The following is a 26,607-nucleotide window of genomic DNA, read 5'->3' on the forward strand; positions in this document are numbered from 1 at the left end:
TGCTTCGCTTCGCTGGCCTAAGGAAATCTGGTCTTTATTGCTACAGTGTAAATTGATTGGTAAAGCTCAGGAGGTTTGCTCTACTTTATCGTTAGAGGAAGGTTTAAAGTATGAATCTATGAAGTCTGCCATTCTTCGCGCTTACGAATTAGTTCCAGAAGCATACAGGCAGAAATTTAGAGGACATAAAAAAAATGTTACCCAGACTTTCGTGGAGTTTGCAAGGGACAAGGGGATTTTATTTGACAAATGGTGCACAGCCAGTAAAGTGAGTGACTTTAACGAGCTGCGAGAGCTTGTACTTCTTGAAGAGTTTAAGGGATGCTTGCCTGATCGTGTTGTGGTTTATCTTAATGAACAGAAGGTAACTTCATTGTCCCATGCAGCCGTGCTAGCGGATGAGTTTGTTTTAACCCACAAAAATGTTTTTGCATTTGTACGCCCAGAAAAGTCACAGCCTGTTCATTTGCAAAATCAAACGTCGCGTTCCCGGCACAGCCCACCTCGTACTAGAGAGGATCGCGAATGTTTTTACTGTCATAAACAGGGCCATGTGATAGCGGACTGTTTGACGTTAAAACGCAAACAACAGTCACAACCTAAAACTGTAGGATTTCTGAAAGCTGTTAAGCCGTCTGATGCTGTACCTATTGAGGAGAAAATTGATGACAGTTACCGACCTTTTATTTTGAAAGGGTTAGTTTCTTTACAAAATGTGGCAAATTACTAATTTTGCCATGATGATTAATTTAAGAACAATTAAAAATACAGTCAAGTAATACAGAAACTTTATTTTTTTAAAGTGTATTAGATGTACATTAATCTGAAACAAGAGGAATATTATCATCTGCAGTTTATATCGGAAACATATTGTATTGACAATATTTTTCTATTATTCCTATATTTCTATTGTAATTTGACTTTCAAACATTTATACACAAATTACTAAAAAATAAGTTTAAAACAACAAAAATAAATGTATATAACAGTAATCCATAAAAAACATTAAAAACTGTTGAGTCTCAAAACATTGAGTCTCAAACACTAATTTTGTACATACATTTTTATCTGAAAGCTGTACAAATGGCTTTAAATGATCAACACACACACACACACACACACACACACACACACACACACACAACATGTCTTAGTCTGTATTTAAAGGTGTTTATTGTACCTTATACTTTATACTTGTTGCAGTATTTCAAAGTTCAGGGTAAACTCTACTGCATGTTTGCTGAGAGTGATGAAAACCTTTATATGGAGATTATTTGGGCATGTTTATGCAAATGACTAATCCCAGATGCTGTTCACAGAAATATTCAGAAATACAAAATGAATTAACTTTAGAACAAAATCATTTCAGAGAAGTTTTCCTGTTCATATAAATACAAATAATCCATGCAATTATTAGTAAAGTTGATAGTTACAAAATAGAATGATTGCAATAGTCTGACTTCACACGTCGCATATCTCTTCTATTGTGTGGCTCGGTGCAACATACTGTACATTTATATCGTTTTCTGCAAAAACCAATTCACTTAAGCTTACATATAAATCAGTAGAATGTTGCTTGAGTCTTGTATCATATTTAAACAAAATTTCTGCCACCATTGGCAAAGTCATTTCTTGTTTCTTGAATTACTCTCAAGGCCTCGCAAAGCTCTGTATGTGTTTTCCTCATCTGCGTGATGCCTTTGAGTACAGTGGATTTGACCATTTCTGGATCTACTGTTCCCTGACTCATCCGGTGAATCTCTCTGGCATCTTTCACGATGAAGGCGACGTCAGCTATGACTAAGATTCCACTCAACACTCCTGAAGCTGCGGCTACTGCTGCTGCTGCTGCTCGCCCGACACCGGCAGACTGAAGAGCGATTCTGCTTGCCAATATTCCAAGAGTCACGAACTCTGCGACACCTGCTACTGCGATTCTGCCTATTCTCCATGACATCTGCACTTTATCAAGAGTTGAGCTACGGACAAAATCACGGAACTCACGGAACTTTGCAAGTTTTCTCATTACCTTTCTCAGTTTTTTGAGTGAATTGAGAATTGGTTCACTTGCTCTTTTGTAGTCCTGCTGAATTTTTTTAAAGCTCTCACTGATTTTATTTTGTTTTACTGTATTGGTAATGTTGGATGCAGCACCTGTTAGACCCCCTGCAACTCCAACACCAATCCCAACTCCTGCTACAATCAGAGACGCTCCGAATGTAACCGGTGCCAAACATGCACCAACAAATGCAGTGATTCCTCCAGCGGCTCCGATCACTGCACCTGTCAGACTGCCTACAGTGCAGTTATGGTGTATCTCCTCTAGTGAATCTGTTGTTGTTTTCCACTCACTAACTACAGTCTCAAAGTCATTATAGTGCTTGTCGTAGGCCTCATTAAAGTTATTGATGGAAGTCAAGTACCTTTGCTGCAGTGCATCTGGAATCCTCCTATGTCTCTGTACTGCATTATTCAGGAATGGTTTTACCAGAATCTCATCAGCTGAAGGTCTCGTATGAGGGTCACGGCTGAGCATCTGACAGATTAATCCCTTTAGATCTTCTGAGTACCTATCTGAGATTGTGGGTATGTTTCCTCTCAGGCTATTGGCATGTAGAAAGCGACGCTCTATGATGTCTGACTGTCAGATAAAGGAAAAATAAAAGTCTGATTAACCTCTAGATTATTAAAAATATATAAAAAAACTAAGACCTTTATTTATGTGACTGAATTTATAATTCAGACACTTTTCTCCAAAGTAACTTGCCATATAATGACAAGGCAATTTGTTAAACAAAGCCAACAGTAGAACACAATTCCAGTTTTTTTATACAGATTAAGAAGAGAAGAGGATAAATACAAAAAGAAGATTTATGTGTGTGCAAATTTAAACTAATATTTCCTTTTGGTACAAATGTCAAAATTTTCCTCCATAGCAGTTACAAGATCTTAAAATAGGTTAGGACTGTTCTCATTGTTTGCACACTTTGAAGTAATTTGATTGAGCCATATGATTATTGTAATTAGCATTGACATGATTTAATGCACTGATGGACTGGCCATACGTGCAGGATGTGTTTGTATATATGGCCCTGTGACCCTACAATAGAAAATATAGACCCAACATTGGAGACCCAATTAAAAGAATAGATGGATTTTATTTTATTTTTTTAATTTTTTTTTTGAGAAAATAAATGTATACTCACCCACACATCCAGCATGCAGAGATCATGAAGCAACCATCCCAATGACCATATGTCACTAAACAAAGTCAGTATAATTTAGTTAGTTACTTCAATTGATATAGTGTCACATCTATGTTCTGTTTTTCATTGAGATTTGAGCCCCGTTTACACGAAGGGAAGACGCAGATATTTCCCTGCGGTTTGGCCTCTCATTTACACGAAAACCCAGTTTTTATCACAGAAAATGATTATTTCTAAAAACTCAACCAAACATTCATCAGGAGATTTCTGATAACGCCGGTTATGTGTTGCCATTTAGGTTCTCAAACATCACATTATGCACTAGAAAATGCTTAACGTTTGGCTACTGATCATGTACTGTTAATGTGGTGCTCATTTTTACTTTTGTCCAAACACTTTTGGCCTGTTTGCATTTGCAAATACAGCTGCTCTATTATCTGATTGGCTAACGTGGGCTTGAGCTTCTCGTTACACTGCCACCTACAGGTTTGGCATGCTCTTGACGGCATATACACGGGTTTGTGTAAACGAACACTGTCCTGAAAACTGAAGGTGTGCACAATGTTATTTTTGAAAACGGAGAGGGTGAAATGTCAGTTTATGAAAATAGCCGGCCACGTGTAAACATAGCCTTGGTTTCCCATGTTTGCCTGCTAAATTGTGTTCTAGTTAATCTCCTTGATTGTTAATTAGTTTACACCTGTCCCCATTATGCTAGTTATTGTCATCCTCTGTGTATTTAAGCCTTGTGTTCTTTGATGGTGTTGGTGTTGTTTCAGTTTACTGGTCTTGTTTCTGTGATTCTCCTGTGGTTCTCCTGTCTACTCTGAATCTTCAGCCATTTTCAAGAAATGACTCGAGGTGCATGATTTTCATCAAATCCTGACTCATTAAAGGATTAGTTCACTTTCAAATAAAAATTTCCTGATAATTTACTCATGTGTGTTGGCAGTGCCTGTTCACAACCATCATATAATGATAAAAATCAATCCAGTGTTTTTTTTTAATCTACTTATATGTTTTCCCGTCTCAAATCGAGCCGTCTGACCGGAAGTTGCAATCGACTTTATTTCAGTGTTGTGACGTATTTCCAAGAGAAACGGAATACTAAATGAGAAAAATAGTGGGCGTGGCTTTTTTCCCAACTGACACCAGATTGAATCTAGAAAAGTAGGCGTTTCATTTAGAAATGGAGGCAGATCTGGAGGGCCGTGGTTACGGATGTTAAGCCGAAACCCAAGCAGTCAAACCGACGTCATCAGAGAAGAGCCTCCATTGTAGAGGGGAGGTGCATTTTCAGATTTTGATTAAAGATTACGAAGCCCAAAAATGTTTTTGTGTGGATTAACTTGCATGGATGAATTGTTAACCACAAAACTATAAATTTGCGCAAACAAGGTAGGTATTGTCAATTTTGATTACATGTGGACTTTAACGAACACCCAACTCCACTTGTCACGGCACTTACACATTGTTTCCCTATTGTTAGTTTGATTGTTTCTATTGCTCTCCTCATTTGTAAGTCACTTTGGATAAAAGTGTCTGCTAAATGATTTAATGTAAATGGATTATTGGATTAAAGACTAATAATAATAATAATAATACATTTTATTTATAGGTGCCGTTAATGGCACTCAAGGACACCTTACAAAATCCATAAAAGCAAAGACATTAAATAAAAAACCAGTACAGCAACAAACATTAAATCACATAAAATCACATAAAAACCTGCCTAAACAGATACGTTTTTAGACGAGATTTAAAGACCGAAAGACTAGAACTGTTGCGAACTTCAACAGGAAGTGAGTTCCATAAATGGGGAGCCACATAACCAAAAGCTTGTGACCCCATAGAAGTTGTTCGAGTGCGTGGAAGAACAAGTGTAAGTGCAGAAGCCGATCTTAAAGTGCGGGAAGGAGTATGTATATGAACAAGATCTAGAAGATATGAAGGAGCCAATTTGTTAAGTGCTTTGTAAGTTAAAAGAAGAATTTTAAAATGTACACGGAATTTAAAGGAGAACTCCGGTCAATTTTAACATTGAGCTAATTTTTTTGTACATTTGGAGTGCTGTCAATACAGAGAACAACGACAAAAATCGGTGTTGCCTACACCGAGTTATTCTATTTTTAAAATTTGCAACCTGTTGACTTCAATGGGGCAAGTCTTAAACCTGCTTTTAGCCTCTTAACATCCTTGATGTGTCATTACAAGTGCACAGAAAATGTGAGTGATTCCTTCAGAGTGAACACGGGTCAATCTGACTGCAGTAGATGTGAAAGATATGTATAAAAATGATGTTATTTCAGCCAGCGCAAATACCTGTATTTACATCCTGTTTTCGGCTGAAGTCCACAGTAGTCGATTGCCGAGTTCACGCGCGTGATAAACCTATATGATTTTTGTCGTTGTTCTCTGTATTGACAGCACTCCAAATGTACAAAAAAATTAGCTCAATGTTAAAATTGACCGGAGTTCTCCTTTAACTGGGAGCCAATGCAAATTTTGGTAATGACTCGAGATGCAGCATTTTGTACTAACTGTAATTTATGAAAAGATTTGGAAGGAAGCCCATAAAACAAAGCATTACAATAAATAAATGTTATTGAACCAGTTTGTTAATGTTGCAAATCTATTTGTCTACACTCAAGAGTATTGTTTTAATAGATCAATACATTGACATACTGTGCTATGTAGAATAAAAAATGTAGTTGAGTACTAATAAGAAATATACTACAATCTAAACTAAACTGAATTTGAATTTCTTGTGTGAAATCTGACTCTTCCAGCAACTGTTACAACTAACCTCGCCCACGGGGTAAATTGTAACATTTGACTCTTGGCGCTTTTGGCGATACTGCCTAGGAATGGTAGGTCCGACGAACATACAAACAGTGCTCATTTGTAGGAGAGGCTTTCATGTTGTTTGTTTAAAAATATGGTTTGTCTAACCCCATTACTTTGTTAATTATTTGGCCAAATTCAAAAAGTGTTACTTTGTGCCCCGCGCTCCCCTACTAATCTGTATGTTTCACATAGTCTAAAGTCCATCCGCATTCTCCGCCAATGAGTTTTATCGGGATATCTGGCTCCATGTGTGGCTGGATATCGGGATATTAACCCCGGTGCAGCATGTTCTATCGTGAGTCTGCTTGAGCCTGAAGTCAAGGGAGAGTGAATGATAGTGTAACATTTTCTGTTTTGTTTTTAGGCGCGTGATGAGGGCAATGGCTGCGTTCTAGTCAAGTGCTGTATGCTCTGATGCTCTGTGCCTCATTATAAAGTTGCTGTTCTGTTTCCAGCACGGGACACAATGAGCTTTCCATGTTTTTAATTGAAATTTGCTTGTGCTTTTTAAGCTCTGGTTGCAGACATGTGTCTCAGTGCTATGCTTTAAGTTTCCTTTTTTTCCTTTTCTGGTTTATTTCTTTAATCGGTTTCAACGGTTTGGTATTTCTGAATTTGTATTTTGATTTGGTTGAGCTATACGGCCAAATTTGTTTAGTTATTTTTTTATAGTGGTTCTTTAATTTGAGTTTGTTTATGCTTAGTTTTTTTTGTTATTTGTGCTTTTGACTTGTGCAGATCCCAGGTAGAGCCGAGTAGTTGGTTCCTTCCTGGAACTGCATTTGAGCCATATTCTACATTGTCAAATTATTGTTTTGCTCATGCATATCTCTACTCCATTTTAACCTCTCTGTCTCTGTCTCTTTGTTGGCAGGATCTGGGCACCAGGGGCAGACGAGTGACCTTCTTTGGGTGGTGGCATCCTTCACTGTGTGTCGTGCTCTTCACTGACATTAGTGTCGGTGTGTGTGTGTGTGTGTGCTAGTGTGTATGCACTGTGATTTGAGTGATTTTCATTATTTAAGGGTGATTATTCTATATGAGACTGCCCCTATCGGTAAGCCCCAGTTCCTTTGCCAATGATAATTGAACCTTCAAAGCGAGATGAGTGTGGCTGCTTGTTAATGTCCCCTCTTTCTAACTATCAATAAAATATATTTTTGTACGATTACCTATGTCTCTTGCTCTAATGGTGATTCGAACCTGTGCGTGCCTTTAGAGGGCGCAGTTAATTCCTTGGGTGCAACTCCCAAGGTGGCGTAGTTGGAAAGTGATATCAACTTGAGTTTGTCGAGCACGTGTATAATTAGTGCTCCGCCCCACCCTATAACTCTTGCTTTGCCACATTAAGAATAGGTGTTATAACAGCAGTTTTAAGTGCAGTAGAAACAGTACCAGAAAGAAGTGAAGTATGCATGATATCAGTGATCAGAGGAAATGGTAAACCAGCTTTAACCAAGTGAGTCGGAAATGGGTCCAGTTGACACGTGACAGATTTAGATTTTTGTACAATGAAACAAATTTCCTCAACTGTTAGAATTTTAAAAGTAGAAAATGAAAATAACGGAGATGGCACAAAGCTATAATGAATTATGTTACAATCAGGGTTTGGTGAAACCAATTGCTGGTAAATAGGTTCAATTTTCTTATAAAAAAAAAAAGAGCATGAAAGCTTGACACAATTCTCTAGAGCTATTCTTCATTTTGTGCTTTATTATAACAGCCTAACAGTGCTCATTACATAGTTAATTGTATTGTTTTGGATGACCTTCATCTCAATATTTAACTTTCATGTTCTTTAAACCCCGGCTTTGCAGACAATGCTCAAGTCTCAGACTAAAATGCATTATTGAGCTGTTTTTTCTTTTTCTTTTTTCTTTTTTCTTAGACATGTTTATAAAGGCTACTTAAATTTCCTAATTGAACTAAGGCTAAATCCTGGATTAATTTAAAATTGTCTGTGAAACCAGGCCTCAATGTTGTATGTATTACCATATCTTTAACAGAAAGCATACCTTTTTGAATTGTGTCTGTGTCTTTCATAGATTTCTGGGCTGACATAGAGCGCTGAACCCACAACCGATGTTGCATATTCACCATCTCTGAAAAATAAAAATAAAACATGTAAATTCAAATGGATGGAACTGACAAAATCCCTTCAAAATCCTATTACTCTTTAATTTCACCTTTGCAGCACTTTTGCACACCCAAAATCTCCTAGGTTGATGTAACCATCCTCAGTAAGAAAAACATTCTAGAAGAACACCATAAATCATCACATGAACACATAAACACATTTGTCTGTGATGTTAATAAATGATTAAATGACCTTGGTCAATGTCTACCTGTGGTTTTATATCTCTGTGGAGAACATTGTTCTTATGGAGATACTGCAGAGCCAGACAAATCTGAACAAACCAGTCAAGGATCTACACACAGAAGAAACAAGAAAACAGTCATTTATTCCATGCATTGTATTTGTTTTATTTGGTATATTTGAGTTCTAAAAGGTTGCATATTTGCTATTAGTCTACCATAGTGAAAGAAAGTGTTTTACCCCCAATGTATCATTCAGTGTATTAACAGGGCTGAGTGATATTAGCTCTTCTCTGAAGTACTTTATAGCTAACTAAAAAACTGTAATCATTGGATAACTTTTCTGAAGTAAATGTGACATTAAGGTCGCTTGTCCACCAAAGTGTTTTAACGTATTTTTTCAATTCTTTCAAAAGAAGCGCAACTTGTTTTAAAGCATTTTCCTGGTCGCTGAGAGATGTAAAATTGGGTAAAACGTGCTAATCACTGCCACTTTTTACAAAGCCATCTAATCACAGTGGAGGACAAAGACCCAACCGTCAGATTCTGTTAGAACGATAACAGATGACAATACAAGCACATTCATCCAAAATGTACTTTATATTGTTTTGAGATTTTTATATTTAAAAAACAAACTATTTGTGAAATCAGATGCTAGTAACGGTTCAGCAGATATTCTGTATCATAGCAACTAAAGTGTATTAATGTGCTTTCCCACCGAACGCGAAACAATTGTTCCCCTTCGTCAGTCACTATTACACAAGTCAAGACTGACGAATGGGGATCGCTTGCGAGAGCGAACTTAAAGTGAAACTAAATGAGCCAATGCACATTAGCATACGATAATTGCACCAGCTGCTGTGCATCGCGGCGCGAGCAGATAATTAGCAGCCGCTTCGGAGCCATGATGGTAAAATGCTGTTCCTGCTCTGCAATCTCATCTGAGAGTGTTTAAACTTCAAAAGAGGAGTCTGCTTCTTCAGGAGAACACCTCTTCAAGCTGGTGTTGGTGTTACACAGACAGCACTGGCCGAGATCTCACAGAGAGCAAAACAGCTGTTTTCACAGCTCAGGCTGTTGTGCCTTCAATGAGAATGTGCATGCTAACATCCGGCTTGCATTATCGTCACTGCATTTGGTAGATATCCCTATTCCCCAGTGACTGACGAAGGGGAACGTCTCGGTTATGTATGGTAACCCTCGGTCCTCACAGAGGGAATGGAGACGTGAGTCTCCTCGCCACAGTTGCTGAACTTCCGCTGTACGGCCGAGTCACAGGTTCGGCTCCTCAGCGGAAAGACAAGGATGCGACGCACCTCCTGTATATCCTTGTGCCGCGATGCACAGCAGCTGGAGCAATTATCGCATGCCAATGTGCATTGGCTCGTTTAGTTTCTCTCGAAGTGCTCTCGCAAGCGATCCCCATTCGTCAGTCTTGACTTATGTCTTAGTTCCCTCCTCGGGGAACAAGGGTTACCATAGGTAACTGCGACGATTGCCTTCGGCTAATTCACGCCTGACCGATAAGTTGTGCTGACCAATAATGTATTTCCCTTGTGTTTGTATCTTAAAGGTTTGTCCATTTGGCTTTAACCTCTTTCCCTGCACAACATACAACAGTAAATTGAGATAAAGTTTGGTACTACACCAGAAACAAACTATAATGCGTACAATACTTTTGACAAAATACATCATAAATTATAATTAGAGCAACAATTAGCATCACATACTATAATTAACAGCTCTAGAGCGAATGAGCTCTCTCTGACTCAACAGAGTGCATATAACACTCACCTGTTCTTCTTCAAAACTTCCTTCATTTTCCTGTGTTTGCATTTTCTTGCATAGATCTCCTCCTGCACAGTACTCCGACACAATGTAAAAGTACCCAGATTCTTCATCATAAAAAACATCCAACAAATAAAACCAATGATGTATTTTTATGGAATATCTTCATTTACAAATATAGGAAACTACAAATGTATAAACTAATAGTCAAAAGTTTGGAAATTCTCTCATTTCCAAAACATTTTCAGCATCATTACTCCAGTCTGCAGTGTCACAGTAATCAGGCTTGTGCAAAAACATTATCTCAAAAACAGGATCTTGAAATACAATTCGAATTTGAATTAAAGGAAGCAGAATTGCAATTCAATAAAAATTCAAAGAAATTCATATACATATTGTAAGTGAAGTATTTAACAATGAAGCTTTACAGTATATGTAAGATATGATTGCATTAAATATTATATAAGTGATATTAGTTTGAAATTGTGTGTTATTTGATTACTTTGAAATGAAAATAACATTGGAACAAAACTAATTAAACAACATTGAGGGGGTAATTTATTTCAAGAATTTGATCATCTATATTTTAGAACAAAATGTATGCAGGGTTGAGGAGTGGCTAATTACGTGTAATGAAATTATGTTATTAAATTACAAAATGAATGTAATTGTATTACTGAGGTAAAATGTGTAATTCAATTAGTTACTAATCAAATTAAAATGAAATTGCTTTGCATTGATAAAGTAATCCAAACCACATTTATAATGGGTAACTTATAACAGTATAAGCAATTACATTTCCAAAGTAACCTTCCTAACACTGAATGTATGTGAGATTCAACACATTCTTTCTGTTGTGTGACTGTGTGGAATTTCTTGGAATTGCCATGAATTTAATTCCACTTCCAGACATTCCAATTCAAATTCCTGTGGGTTGGAGTCAATTCAATTCAAATTCTAATTTATGAATTGAATGGAGGGCAATTCTGAAATTCTGAATTTTGCACAAGCCTGACAGTAATACTATATTATTACTCAGTAATAGAGTAATGATACTGATAATTCAGCTTTGATCACTGGAATAATTACATGTTACAATATATTCACATATAAAACACTTTTTTGACACACTAAAAATATTTCACAAATATCACTGTATTTTTGATCAAATAAATGAAGCCTTGGGAACACAAAAATTTTATTTATTCCAAACTTCTGACCGGAAGTGTATTCATATGCCTGTATATAAGACATGTAACAAAGTAATATATTTACCTTTCAGAATAATCTCTTATACTAAGATTCTTATTTTTCTGTCATTGTTTATTCACTTATTAAATTAATTTGTCAAAACACAGTTTTAAATACAGTAAATGCATTATATGTCATTAAAGGTGGGGTATGTGATTTTCTTTTTTGCCCATTTTTTCAAAATCACTTGAAATCCTATTCCTAACCCACTTACAGCCACTGAGTTAGAAGCACTGAAATGAAAATTAAGCAATTGAATCATATGTGGAACGGGCAGGACTCGAAAAACTCCAGCCAATCATTTCCAAGACCACCTAGAATCATTGGACAGTAAGTGTGTCAATCAAACGGTCGTACTATACCCCCCTCCCCCATCCCCCTCGCGCGCGTGAACCCTTCTTTGAATGAGTGGAGTCAGGGCCAGTGTAGGAGGAAAGAAGGTAGGACCATTTGAGTTGTGTATTTTCAAAATCTGCCGGCCGTTTTGCAATCACATACCCTACCTTTAATATACAATATTCTTTAAAAGTTAAGGGTTTCTTGCAAATGGGAAAATGACCTCTTTAACATTCATCTTTCCCTCGTTTGTCAGGGTTCTGTCACTTCGGTCTAGTTTGTTCTTGGTATTTTGTGACAGAGCTCTGACACTCTTGACACTCTTGTATTTTCTTGTCTTTGTCTGAGCGCCTGGTTTCATGTTCGGAGCGTGGTGTTCGTATTCCAGCACTCATGTCATGTTCAGTATCGGTTCTGTGTCGGGATTTGGGCATTCTTGCTCCGAGTGTTTGTCTTCTGTCATGAGCGCATGGAATGAGTATTTGCTCATTCTCGTGTGTTGTTCTTCTGTCTGTGTGTTTTGTGCTGTCATGTCGTGTTTGGTTTTGTGCATTGCATGCAGCTTGTGTTTTAATCTGACTGTGTGCTTTCATGTTGTCATGTTTGTTGTGAGCATATGGCTTGTCGTGTGTTTCCTAAGGCCGGGGACACACTGGCTGCGTGGCGTGTCCGTTTTTATTTCGGCTCCCATGTTAACAGGTTAGAGCTTGCACACTGCCTGTGTGTCACGCGCTGCTCAAGCCGCGCCGAAAACGCGTGCACGAATAGAACCAACACCGAAGCGTTTCCAGGCAAAATAGAATAGGAAAACATGTTTATATGTAATTTTGACATGAATACATATTGTTAAATGACATTTTGATGTTTCAAAGGCTCTAGGTTTTGACATAAATGCAGATATAGATGTAATTAAAAAAATAAGACGTAATACAGAACAAACTATCATGTAGCCTATTTTGCCGTCACGTTGTCTTTGCTGTATTAGTAGACTATATATTTATGTTTAACATGAAGTATAGGCCTTCCACAACTCTCTCCCCATATGTCGAACAAGGGTGATCCAAATCACGTGACTTTTTTCTAGTAGCAGCAGCGCCGCGTCAGACACGTTTCTGGTGTGCAAAGACACAGAAAACGCGATGCAGCCGCCACGCAGCTGACATGCAACAGAAACGCCACGCTCACGCCACGCAGCCAGTGTGTCGCCGGCCTAACCCCGCCAATCTTGTTACCTGATTATTGGTTCATTAGCCCCACCTGTCCTCCCTCATTACCTGCCTTGTTTTCCTCCCTATTTATTCTCCTTGTGTTTGCAGTCCTGTGCTGTGTCATCATCATGTTGACTTTTACCCATAGACTGTAAAAAAATATGGACGTAGTGTCCGTGACATCACCCATAGGTTTCTGAAGAGCGTTTTTGAAGCCTAAAGTGGGCGGAGCCGGCCGTCGCCATCTTGGCCTCGCATCATCGCGCGTCACTCCCGGATAACAGAATATGGGCAAAGAGGCGGGGCGGAGGAGCCATCTGAAACCACGCCCACATAGCGCGACGTGATCAAGTTAGCTCAGGCATGGGAGCTAATGCTATGCTACTGACAGTACCAAGTCTGCGACTGCAGGGCCTTGCGCTAAAGTGACAGTTGATGATGTAAAGCCAATTAAAAGTTCCTGTTTTTGCCCTTCGAAACATTATAATAGTTAAAAGACATAGCAACAAGTGAGACTGTGTATCGTGATTCTGTAAAATTCTGCTAGTTGAAAATGTATTATGCAGTAACTTACAATATTACTCTGAGTGTGTGTGTGTTTGACAGTGATTTATGTGCATACATGTCAGTTACTCTTGGTCTGGTCCGTGAGCTCGGCATCGCTCGTCAAGTCCATACAGAGCTTTATTATTATTAAGTCCATTAAATTCTGATTTTGGCCGCCTCTCAAATGGGTCAGCATAGATATATTACCTTTCAAGTTCAAGTAAATGCGCTAGAAATCCGTGTTTATTCCATGGATGGAGAAAGCACCGACACCTGCAGGATCATCTGACGGTACAAGCATATAGCAGCTAGTCTATCTGTTCCGTGAGAGCTACGGTCCCGCAGAGCGAGTGTAGCCTCTATATAGACGTTTTTAAATCTGAAAACTCCAAAAAGCAACGAAATTGTTAGACATCCATTACCATTAGTGCATGTTCACAGAGGAATCAAACTGAAATACAGCGCTGGTTGTTCTCTCGAACGATACTCGACGACAACGACGGAATCCAAAGTCACGTGCGAAGTAATGGGTGTATTAAATTGTATGAAATAATCCCGAAAAAAAGCATAACATGGCAAAGATCAGATGGCAAGTTCAGCAGCAGGAATTTGCTGAGGTGAAGTGACAGCTAGAAAAAATGTAGTCCAGGCTTCTTCTGGGACATACTGTATACAATTAACCCCACAACAAGTCATTATGACAGTGGAATAATCCCGACACGGCAAACACGGCAGAAATGCTAAGATAAGTGGCTGGAATTTATTTATTTTTACGATAAATTAGCTGAGGTAACGTGACGGCTAACATATGGGGCGCCGTTTGTAAAGCGGTTCACGCTGAAAATAACAGCAACATTTTTTCACATTTAGCTTCAAACAATGTTTAAAAAACTGGTATGAATTTTTGACGGTCACTTTTTAGCACATTTACAACAATATTTGTCAACTTAGAGATACTATAAATAGTTAAATCTAAATATTAAATGTTATACCTAAATGTTAAATTTTAAATCTAAATGCTAAATCTAAATGTTAAATCTAAATCTAAATGTTAAATCTAAATGTTAAATCTAAATCTAAATGTTAAATCTAAATGCTAAATCTAAATCTTAATGTTAAATCTAAATCTAAATGTTAAATCTAAATGTTAAATCTAAATCTAAATGTTAAATCTAAATGTTAAATCTAAATGTTAAATCTAAATCTAAATGTTAAATCTAAATGTTAAATCTAAATGTTAAATCTAAATCTTAATGTTAAATCTAAGTATTAAATCTAAATCTAAATGTTAAATCTAAATGTTAAATCTAAATCTAAATCTAAATGTTGAATCTAAATGTTAAATCTAAATGTTGAATCTAAATGTTAAATCTAAATCTAAATCTAAATGTTGAATCTAAATGTTTCGGGTGAAACTAAATATTTAACTAATATGCAAATTCAAAATGCCGGTAACCGGATTTAGATTCAACATTTAGATTTAGATTTAGATTTAACATTTAGATTCAACATTTAGATTTAGATTTAACATTTAGATTTAACATTTAGATTTAGATTTAACATTTAGATTTAGATTTAACATTTAGATTTAACATTTAGATTTACATTTAACATTTAGATTTAACATTTAGATTTAGATTTAAAATTTAGATTTAGATTTAATATTTAGATTTAACATTTAGATTTAGATTTAACATTTAGATTTAGATTTAACATTTAGATTTAACATTTAGATTTAGATTTAACATTTAGATTTAGATTTAACATTTAGATTTAACATTTAAATTTAGATTTAACATTTAGATTTAGCATTTAACATTTAGGTGTAACATTTAAAGTGACCGTCAAAAATTCATACCAGTTTTTTAAATGATGTTTGAAGCTAAATGTGAAAAAATGTTGCTGTTATTTTCAGCGTGAACCGCTTTACAAACGGCGCCCCATACTAACAGACAGCAGACACACGGCTAATGATGACTAACGACAGCAGCGGGAATCCACCTGTCACTCAAAAGTGGACACACCCTTAATTATGCAGAACTTTAAGTATTAATCAACTAAACGGGTAAGTTATAAAAAAAATCACCCCCCTCACAGTTGTAATGAAGGGCAAAATTAGCTGTATAGACCAAAGCCACATAGAGATCCAGGCTGTAAACATGTTTTTTCTGCTGTAAAGTTGGTAATTTTAACATGGGGGAGATACAGATTTGACTCACTTCTGCAGCCAGCCCAAGCGGCCAGTCAACGAATTGCAGTTTAACTCACTTCCGTGTTGGTTTCAAGAGAGAGATGGGGAGGTTGCCGCTTGCTTTTACCTCATGTGTCAACTTTACGTTACTCTCTCGATTTCCCCCTGGGGGATTTTGTTTGTTTTTTGTTTTATGTCATTATTTATAAAAGCCAATTACTTCTGCAAATTGAGTCCTCGCTTTATCCTTTGTGTTCAGTAACAAATCTTCCCCTCGCAGGTCAAAATCAACCGAAGCCCTAAAGTTACTATTAATTTTTTACAGAAAGTTTATTTTATTTCATTTTGATCATATTTTTCTATTTTTTATGCACTTTTTTTGTTCTTTTTTATTTTATTTATCTTTAAATTACAAGATTTGATCAATAAATAATAAAGATTTTAGCACATTCCTCACATTCTTTCACCTTTAATTCAAAATAACTCACAATTGCATTCATAATCCTTTTAATTCAGCTCAAAATATTGACTCTAGATGGGCTTATAGCTCTATATGGAGCAAATGAGCTGTTCCTCTGGGTCCTAGGCATCATATAGACATTATAAAAACTTTTTTTGGTAGTTTTAGCATTTTTAGTTTGAATTTTGAGCATTTTTAGGGTTTTCTATGTGAACTGAATCATTCATCGCATTACATTCATTCCTATGGGGGTCGGATTGACCCGCGAGGGAAGGATTCTTGGACCCCTCTGATGTAATTTGTTTTTTAATCCCATACATATTAAAAGTATACATTACACATTAAAAGTAAATGCACATCATTCTTCTTTCCCCATCTTACCCCACATGTAAACTGTTAGTTGTTCACATTCATAAAAAGGTTTCACACTTTCTAAAAAAAACATTACATTTACTTTCAGACTGAAGGAACATTGTCATGCTTCTCTTTCTATAATTTAAACAGACTCACCTTCAAAGGAGTCCTCGTAACTGACGATATATCCATGGTGCAGATTCTTCAGGATGTTGATTTCGTTTGTGACTGCGTCTAGATTAAAATTCACATTCTGCAAAGAACACATTTCATCTATGTGATGTTTATCTATAGGATCTTATTAATATGTTCAATCAATACATCCATCTTCCTAACATTATTTCTGCTTGTTGCAGGGTTCATTTCACACACACATTTGGATTAGGCACAGGTTTTATGTTAGAGTTGCGACACATTCACACACACAAGTACAATTTGTTGACATCGAACCAGGGAGCATCTTGCTGTGAGACGACAGTGCCGTCCATAATTAATACATTCAATACTTTAATAAATTCTTAATTGTACTTACATCTCTGTAGTTGATCTCTTTGACCACAAGGGAATCTTCGTCTTGACTCTTCACCAGAAACACTCTTCTTGAATTCCCTTGTCCAAGTTCTTCTGTTATGGTGTATTCATGTTTTTTTAACACTTCTACAATCAAGATTCAGATAGAAAATTAGGCAAGGCAAGTTTATTTGTATAGCACATTTCATACACTATGGCAAATTCAAAGTGCTTTACATAGAAATGAATACAAAATAATCACAAAATGAGAGCAAGGAAAATTAAAACAGTTCTTAAAAATGCTATGGCAATTTGAAATGCTTTGCATAGAAAACAGAAACAAAATAAAAGCATGGGAAATTAATTAACAGTTACAAAAGGAAATGAATTAGAACTAAAATACAGTGTAATCAGTCAGACGAACAGTGGCACAGTGCTCATTCAGTAAATGCACAGCTAAACAGATGTGTTCTGAGTCTGGATTTGAATGTGTCTACTGTAGGAGCACGTCTGATCTCCTCTGGAAGCTGGTTCCAGCTGCGGCATAATAGCTAAAAGCGGACTCGCCATGCTTAGAGTGAACCCTTGGTATTTCTAGCTGATATGATCCTAATGATCTGAGTGATCTGTTGGGTTTATATTCAGTGAGCATATCTGCAATGTATTGAGGTCCTAGGCCATTTAATGATTTATATACCAGTAATAATACTTTAAAATCAATCCTAAATTTAACTGGGAGCCAGTGTAAAGACCTGAGGACTGGTGTGATATGTTCATATTTTCTGGTTCTGCTTAGAATCCTGGCGGCAGCGTTCTGTATGAGCTGCAACTGTCTTATGGTCTTTTTGGGAAGGCCAGTGAGGAGTCCATTACAATAATCCACCCTGCTGGTGATGAAAGCATGCACAAGTTTCTCTAAGTCTTGTCTGGAAACAAAGTATCTAATTCTTGCAATATTTTTCAGATGATAGTATGCTGATTTAGTTATTGCTTTGACATGACTACTGAAACTAAGGTCTGACTCTAGTGTCACACCAAGATTCCTGACTTGATGTTTAGTTGTTTGACCCCTAGAGTGAAGGTATGCATTCACCTTGAGAACTTCATCTTTGTTTCCAAACGCAATAACTTCAGTTTTGTCTTTGTTTAACTGAAGAAAGTTTTGACACATCCAACTGTTGACCTCATCGATGCATTGGCACAGGGAGTCAATGGGGCTGTAGTCGTTAGGCGATAGGGCTAAGTAGATCTGTGTGTCGTCTGCATAGCTGTGTGTGTGTGTGTGTGTGCGTGTGTGTGTGTGTGTGTGTGTGTGTGTGTGTGTCGTCTGCATAGCTGTGGTAAGAGATTTGGTTCTTTTTCATTATTTGGCTCATTGCCATTATCAGAAATAACACTATATAAATACAAATATTACTCCCCAAATTATTGGCAAAAAAAATGATTTACAAAATATTCAGTAGCTACTGATTTCCTTATGCTTATTTATTATTAAATGTTAATTATGTAATACATTTATTTAATAACAATAGGCTACTTATTAGTATACAATACTAATGAGTTGTGGTTCGTGCATTTCTTGGTGTGCAATGTTATTACAAAATATTATATAAATTAAACTACCATTTAATTTACAAAATATTATATAAGTATAAATGTATATAATATTATATAAATGTATATTATATAAATATTTATAGACAATTTATGTGAATAAAAATCAGAAGGTAGAAACAACTGACGTTTAACACTCACACACGCACGCACGCACACACGCACACACACACACGCACACTCGCGCACACGCACACACACACACACACACACACACACACACACACACACACTCGCGCACACACACGCACACACACACACACACACACACACACACACACATACACACACACACACACACACACACACGGGATCAGTTGCAGCCCACTTCACTTTGTTTTAATGGCTGGATGTTGAGAGAAGTTTTGGTTTTTACTTTATCACAGCCAAGAAAGGCCAGTAAGACTCAGTTTAGATGTGCAAATCACAAAAGACCCTCATATTTATTATTATTGGAGCATTCATTACACTCACCTGCTCTTTCTGTTGCTCTGCTATCATTTTCATTGTTTTGTGCTGTTATGAAAATAGGACAAGAGGTTCAAATTCAGTTCTTGAAGAAACAAAACAGTAAATTCTGTTACACATTGCAGCACATAACAACATTCACTGCACACGTGGACTTTTTTCCGGTCAGTTTAGCAACAAAGTGGACCGAGATTATTGAATGAGGCAAGGTAAGTAACAATTTGCTGTTTATTCAATAATTTCAGTTGTGTCCTTCTCAGTGCTCAGTTGGACTTCAAGCAGCAACAGTTCAACTGCTTCATCATTCCATGATGTTAAAAATCATGAGATGGAGACAATTTCAATTTCAACTTATTTTTGAAGGCAACAAATGTGTTTGTTTTCCAGTAGATGGCAGCAATATTCCACTAAACTATGGAACGTTTCACGTTTTCGCCATGAATGAAACTGAGAAATGTAGATCATCTTTTATGTGAATTTTACATAAAATGTTGCTACTTTAAATAAACCCGACATGGCTCTGTGTGTTCGCCGGCTGCTTTGAAAACAAATAATGAATGTAATTTCATATTTTTGGTATCGGATTACACAAAATTGATACCGAAAAAATAGTATTGTTCAGGAACCGGTATCAGTCAAGGTATCGATATCGGGCCCTGTATACCAGGGATTTTAAAGTATGTTTTTTTCTCAAAATTGACTTTGCTGACTCTATGAACTTCAATATGTGTAGCGCTGTCATTTTTTGTCGGATTCAAACAAATCATAAATCATTTTGAAGATAAAACTCAAAATGAATCGCAATGCATCAAATAATTTTTGCACTTGAATTGTATGAATCAATAGATATTTATATGCACATATACATGACTAAATGTAATATTATTTTCCCTTTAAACATGATTGTTTTCAAATAGATTTAGTACAAACACATTTTTACACAGAATTGTTTTAATTGTTATTATCTGAGGGTGATTTGATGTTTAAAGATGCTAACACAAAAACTGATGTTGCTCAAATTCATTATTAAATGTACTTACTGAATGAAGGAGGTAGTTCGGTGCTCCTATCTGAGGATCCACAGTCATCATTGAGTTGTTCATAGCGAAGCATCTTTAGGGGGAAAAAATATATCCTCTTAATAAAGTATCTATGAAACATATTATAAATATTGTTGAATTAGCCCATTTAGTGTTATGCATATAATAAACTAAATAGTCATTATGAATTTTAATTCTGTGGTAACTTGTTATTGAATTTCTGAGCATGAAACAGTTGTTTTCTTGCACACTAAGAGTATTACTTGAGGCTCACTCAGTAACACCATTCACTCATGCACTGAATCTTCAGACCAAGTCTGTAAAACTATAAGCACATTATACACTTTTACTCAGTTTGTAGTTGTAATGCAATTGTAAAACAAACGTTTTGCAAAATGCTTTACAGTATTTAATCTGCTTGTATTTTTGCTGTGTCTTTTCTGTAGCCTGCGTTGTGATGATCAGAGTTTATCTTTTGTTATCAATATCATCATTTATTGCCACCATTGTTGAGATTAATATGCTGATTTTTTTTATGTTTGTGTGTGACTTTAAAGGATGCTGTTGGTCAATTTAGTTTGAGCACAACACATTTAAAAATCCATCATAATAACTGAGTGTTGTATGAACTCTTGCTGTAGTTTCACAGTGATGGTCAAGTCAAATTTAAGTCTTTTAATAATGTAACACTTTTGGGACTTCAGTGAATTAAGTGCGAGAGAACGCGATCATCTCTTCCTCTTCACTAGTTACAGGATAAACATAAATGAACATCAGAAGGTGTTGAAAGATTTAGAACAACTTACTGAAAACTATCTGGTGTATTCACCCAATCAGTGTTTCAAATTCAATAAAAAAAATCTATCACATCATCATACATCAAATGTATTAAAATTAAATGATTGCAGGTTAATAGTTTTACTTCTTCACATAAGGTTCATTATCATAAGTTTGAACTCACAGGGTATTCTTCCATCATGTTTCCTCCTCACAGAAGACCTTCACAACTCTCCAGTTATCTGCAAAACACACAATAATTCATTACAAATAAACACTCAGTACTAAGAATTAAAAAATGTGATGCGGTCCAGGACTTTTCTATCGCTTCAGAGGTGTGTGTGTGTGTGTGTGTGTGTGTCTAAAATATGACACTTGACCGTTTTACTTGCCTTTTGTTAAATAATCACTCGCACTATTAAAATTTAGATATTTCGATAATACCTCAATTGTATCGTATGGTTAATGTGTACAAATTTCTATGTCACTGTCCATCTTTATTATGTGGGTTTAGGGGTCGCGTAGATCTAGGCAGTGTACAGAAAGTTTTTTTTCTTTTCTTTTTTTTTAAGTGGAAAATTTATTATTTATTATTATTTTATAATATTATTCAAATATATGCATTTATAGTATGTATGTAAACATATATATATTTGACAGTGATATGCATAAGTTTAGACACCCATGGAAATTGATCGTAATGCCTTAATTAAAAAAATGAGGAAAACTCCAACCTTTAAGGACACCAATTTTCTTTGTGAATGAATAATGTATCGTAAATAAATAAATGTTCTTCCTTAAAATACAGGGTGCATATTAAGTTTGGACACCCCTTAAATTCCCATAGAGGCAGGCAGATTTTTATTTTTAAAGTTCCCTTGGCCTTTGGAATTAAAATAGCCCCACATCATCACATAGCCTTCACCATACCTAGAGATTGGCATGATTTTATTTCAGTTAGCCTAAAAGCTGGTTTGATTTGCATTGAGAGATGATCTTATGGAAAGTACCCCATGCCAATCTGTCAATAAAAATCTGCCTGCCTCTATGGGAATTTAACATAGTGGTGTCCAGACTTATGCACCCTGTATTTTAAGGAAGAACATTTATTTATTTACGATACATAATTCATTCACAAAGAAAACTGGTGTCCTTAAAGGTTGGATTTTTCCTCATTTTTTTAATTAAGGCATTAAGTTCAATTTCCAAAAGATGATTTTTTTATTCCTCTTTTTAGTCAACTTTAGCATGGGTGTCTAAACTTATGCATAGCACTGTATAATGACATAATTATACATATGCATGTACATTTACATGTTTTAAATACAATTATGATTACTGTAGGCTAATATATGTAGCAGTGCATTCAGTTACTTTTGAAAGGACAAAATTAAGGTGTCAGTGTATTTCATTAGACTTTAGCTTTGCCAGCTATAAAAAAAATATAGCATTTCCTCATGTTTTACCACTGATTTTTAGTGACAGTTGATATGCATGAGCCAGTGGCGATGACAGTACCCCCCCCCCCCTCCTCTCCCCTCCCCTCCCCTCCCCCTGCCGTGCCACACCACACCCACTCCCCTCCCTTCTTATCACAGCCATCCAGCCCATTTAAGTTGCATTTTTCAAAAAGATTGTGAGCTAGACTTGAGCTGAAAGAGGGGGGTTTCATGACCCTTTAACGAAACTCAGTGTATGCCTCACACACAGACATGAGAAATACTTCAAATACACAAAGCTTGAAATGTCTTTAAACGAAATAATTCAAAACGAAAAGAAAAAGGCTATATATATATATATATATATATATATATATATATATATATACAATATGTAAGAACATAACATAATATAGGTCTACAAGGAAACCCACAGCAAAAAAAGCAGCTTTACAGTGACAACAGGAAACTTATTCAATGATGCAAACAGAGTAAATTTAGGCTGTACAGCGAGTTTGTTTATGAGTTTGTCTGCATCCATGTTGCATGTTTCCTCTCTCACTTGTAAAGTGTGGTATGGTAGGAGTTATTTCTTATGCATCTGTGTTTCTCACACATTTTTTCTTATTCTGTTTATTTTAAGTTCCAAATACTGGCTTAGATACACTCATAGACACATTCTTTCTCACACAGTTATTTCTATGAAATGATTTTGCCTTTGTTACTCGGTTACCGATAAAATAGTTATTTTTTTCACTGCCTTTTCCTTATTTTGCCACACGTAAGAACAATCTCTAAATTGAACTGAGATAGATGGGTGCCCTTTAAAAGCCTTCCTGAGATAAATTAGTATTACATTTCATTTACTATAGTAATTACCACTGAGACACTAATTTGTGCAGAAAGCACCAATGACTTGTTTAAGACTTGAAGCTTAAACTCGAGGACCTGCAACTTGAATTGGACTTGTCTGTCTTGACTCAGGACTTGACTTGAGACTTGAATGCAAAGACTCGAGACTTACTTGTGACTTGCAAAACAATTACTTGGTCCCACCTCTGCTAGTTTATTAATAAATCACATCTTGCTTGTTGCACCCACACATATTGGGTCTCATTCATGAAACATTCGTAAATATGTGAGTGATTTGCGCGTAAAGAGACATTCCCGAAAATTCTTCTCCTGATTCACAAATACTTTGTAAACGTCAGATTTGATAGTGAAATGTGTGTGTGGGTTAATGAATTCCAATCAGTCGTAAATGGGACGCGCGTGTACGCTCATTCTCTCAATTACCATAAATCCCGCCCATTAAAACCGACTGACAACTATATATGGGCATCATATTATGACACGAAACGAAGGATTTCAACGTGTCTTCTCAAAAGCGAATGAAGAAGAGAATTTTCTCAGATGCAGAAATTGAAGTTTTATTATCAGAAGTTCATTCAAAACGCCACATTTTATTTTCAAGCGTACATAGTGGCGTATCAGGTCCTAAAAAAAAAGGATTTTTTAGGTAATAATGCTTTAGGTAAAAATGCTTGGCACCCTTGTGTTCCGTTTGCAGATGCTATTTCTGGCTCTCATAATAAAAGTAAAAAGAAAAACCGTATGTAATTACTATATGTAATATTTTTTCAAAATGCTGTATAAATATGTACCCGATTACGGTGAATTAAAAGGCAGCCTTATTAATGAGCAAAACGTTCGGATGTTAAAGGTGAACTAAGTAACTTTTTTATCTTAACCGAACAGCTTCGGAGTCATTGGAATGGTTATATGACTGTTTTCGGGATGAATGGTGGTCTTCTCGCACCCCTCGAGCGCCTGTGAGACGAAAAACCACCCTTGCAACTTTGGGCCGGCGGGCCGCAGCATCAGGAAGTATCGCGTGATATCAGGTCTCGCGATGTAACAAACTGCTTTACGGCACTGCACACATACACTATCTAAACATTTATATGCTGGCCTTCTGTGTATTATACATACCTCAGTGGACATGGCTCCGTGCGTTCGCCGGGTTCTTTGAAAACAAATGCACATGACCAGCGGGAGGAGATGGGACGAGCCAACAAGTTTTAACGACAGTGTTGTCAAATATCTATTCCGAAGCTGTAGGGGGAGCTCTATAGGGAATGTGAAGGTGACGTCACGCCGTGTTGCATTATGCGTCCGCCGCCATATTGAGAGGATCGCGCCCTATTCCGCTGTATGTGAATTCATGTGTTGGAGGCTGTGTTTAGATTTTCTGTTGAGATTTTTAGTAACGTCGATATGGTTGGTCAGTACTGCTCGATCAAGAACTGCCATAGCAGGTCACACGATCGTTCAGGGAGGAAAATGAACAACAGAATACGTTTTTTCCACTTTCCTTCCGTGAAAAAAACAACATGGGAAGCAGATGGAGGAGCTGACGAGAAGGCGCCGGATCGCGTGGGTTGCCGCAATAATGAGAACATTTTTTAATTTTAATAAACAAATACAAAATATTGTCTTCTAAAATTCCCATAAATATGGTTCTGCCATGTGAGGGTGAGACTGTGGTTCTTGGACAAAGTTGTCATAGTCTGCTGTGCTCTTACAAACATGTGTCCAAGTGTTGTGCAGTGATTGCTAAATCAACTGGTTTGTAAAAACGTTTGTTAAAAGTTGTACAAAGCTAGAGGTTTTGTATTGTATATTCCTTGATGACTTGTAGGATAGTTGATGAATTGTATTGATTTTGTGGTTCATGTTAGCAGACGATAAAGCCACATTGCATGAATCAAATAAATTATATTTTTGTTTTCAATTAACAATTTGCTTTGATATTCTGTACATCTTTTTACATGCCCTTTTAAAATGTTAGTGAATCAAGGTTTTGTATAACGTTAACTGCTTAATACATTAAGTGACTTTTATCTGTTTCTGTACTGATTGCATCCACAAAGACTCTTTTAAATAACGTTACACATAAACTGGGATGGGCAAAGATACATCAATCTATTTTGAAGGGATGTATAGCTCTTAAACTCCTGCAAAGTGTACGCACTCAATTCAAAAACAAGGTTAACGATGTCCAGATTTGTGAGCGGAGGTAACGTTAGTGCGTCTGGATCTGTAACGTTAATCCAGTCTTGGACTGCTAAATCATATGGATCAACGTTGTTTATCGCGGACAATTTGTCCGAATAACGTTTTTGGTAGTGCCATTTAGTTTCTCCCGATAGGGTCCCTTCTCTTTTTCTTTCAATTTCATTCGTTTTTCTTCAATTTTACCTCGTTGTAGCCAAACACACCCAACTATTACATGTCATAGCAACGGGCGGCGAAAAGGTAAACAGAGATCGTGCCTCCTAAGATGGCGGCCACGTCCCATAGTGCAACACTGCGTGACGTACCTTCACATTCCCTATAGAGAAACCCGCGAGCAAAAAGCGAGAAAACAGCGAAGAAGTCGGCAAAGCGGCATAATGCAGCTTTAAACGCACTATTTACGCGTGGCTGGGAGCAAGTGTAGATTTCTTTCGTACCAACTAACATTTGGGAAATACGAACATTTTAATGAATCCGAAAATTTACGCCAGAACCACTTTACACACGATTTACACAAAAATTTGTTCTGCTCGTGTTTCATGAATAAGACCCAATATGTGGAAATAATGAGATATTATGTTGAAATAACATTATTATTAATAATACATCTTTTAGAATATTTGATTGAATGCTGAATGTTGGCTTGTTCAATTTTTTTCAATTTTAGTTTAAACATACTCCTGTGAAAAGCCTTAAAGTTATGTTGTGTTTGTTTTATGTTTTATGTTTGTGAATAGACATGGCTTTATTTTTCTCTCTGGAATTCCTCTACAACTTGTAATATTTGTTGTAAACAACATTCGTAGGCAGAATTCTAAGATAGCGTTCTGTGCGTGTGTCGTGTATAATTAAAGCATGTCAATCAACATTACCACATAGTGAAAAAAGTATACTTTATTGTATTTGAAATATATTACCTTTTTTAATAATAGCTACATTGCAAATATAAAAAAAATACTATCTTTAAATATATTAAAAGTAGATAGCATCATGCTTTTACCTATTTTCACAATACAACTTTCAACACACTTTATAATTGTAAGATTTTCCTTACCTGAACAATGTAAATGACCTGGAGCGAAAACCTGGGTGCTGTATTCAGAAATGGTTGATATCTCCAATAATATCCACGAGACATGCCATTAAATACAGCAGTTAAGTTTCACTTTGACAGATAT

At 36.4% G+C, this 26,607-nt stretch overlaps 1 protein-coding gene across 1 annotated transcript; it reads right to left on the reverse strand.

Annotated features, from left to right (window-relative positions):
- Nucleotides 1–776: 776 nt before the first annotated feature.
- LOC311079158 (uncharacterized protein) lies at nt 777–26,607 on the reverse strand. The gene is made up of 12 exons (XM_084108363.1): nt 26,484–26,607; nt 21,097–21,154; nt 20,136–20,208; nt 19,102–19,143; nt 17,036–17,160; nt 16,660–16,756; nt 10,164–10,264; nt 8,399–8,482; nt 8,240–8,307; nt 8,069–8,155; nt 3,207–3,261; nt 777–2,641 (listed from the first exon to the last, which is right to left on the reverse strand). The coding sequence occupies exons 2-12, from the start codon at nt 21,112–21,114 to the stop codon at nt 1,595–1,597; spliced, it is 1,797 nt and encodes a 598-aa protein (XP_083964489.1). The 5' UTR covers nt 21,115–21,154; nt 26,484–26,607; the 3' UTR covers nt 777–1,594.

The sequence above is a fragment of the Abramis brama genome (genome assembly GCF_963993115.1).
Source record: "Abramis brama genome assembly, chromosome: 3".
Classification (NCBI taxonomy): Eukaryota; Metazoa; Chordata; class Actinopteri; order Cypriniformes; family Leuciscidae; genus Abramis; species Abramis brama.

What these genes read in the sequence shown, in the direction of transcription:
- LOC311079158 (XM_084108363.1), bottom strand. An exon ending in CAGAGCAACAGAAAGAGCAG is followed by an intron (nt 17,161 to 19,101) that starts GTGAGTGTAATG and finishes TCTTGATTGTAG; the next exon opens with AAGTGTTAAAAAAACATGAA. An exon ending in TTACGAGGACTCCTTTGAAG is followed by an intron (nt 10,265 to 16,659) that starts GTGAGTCTGTTT and finishes TTTATGATGAAG; the next exon opens with AATCTGGGTACTTTTACATT.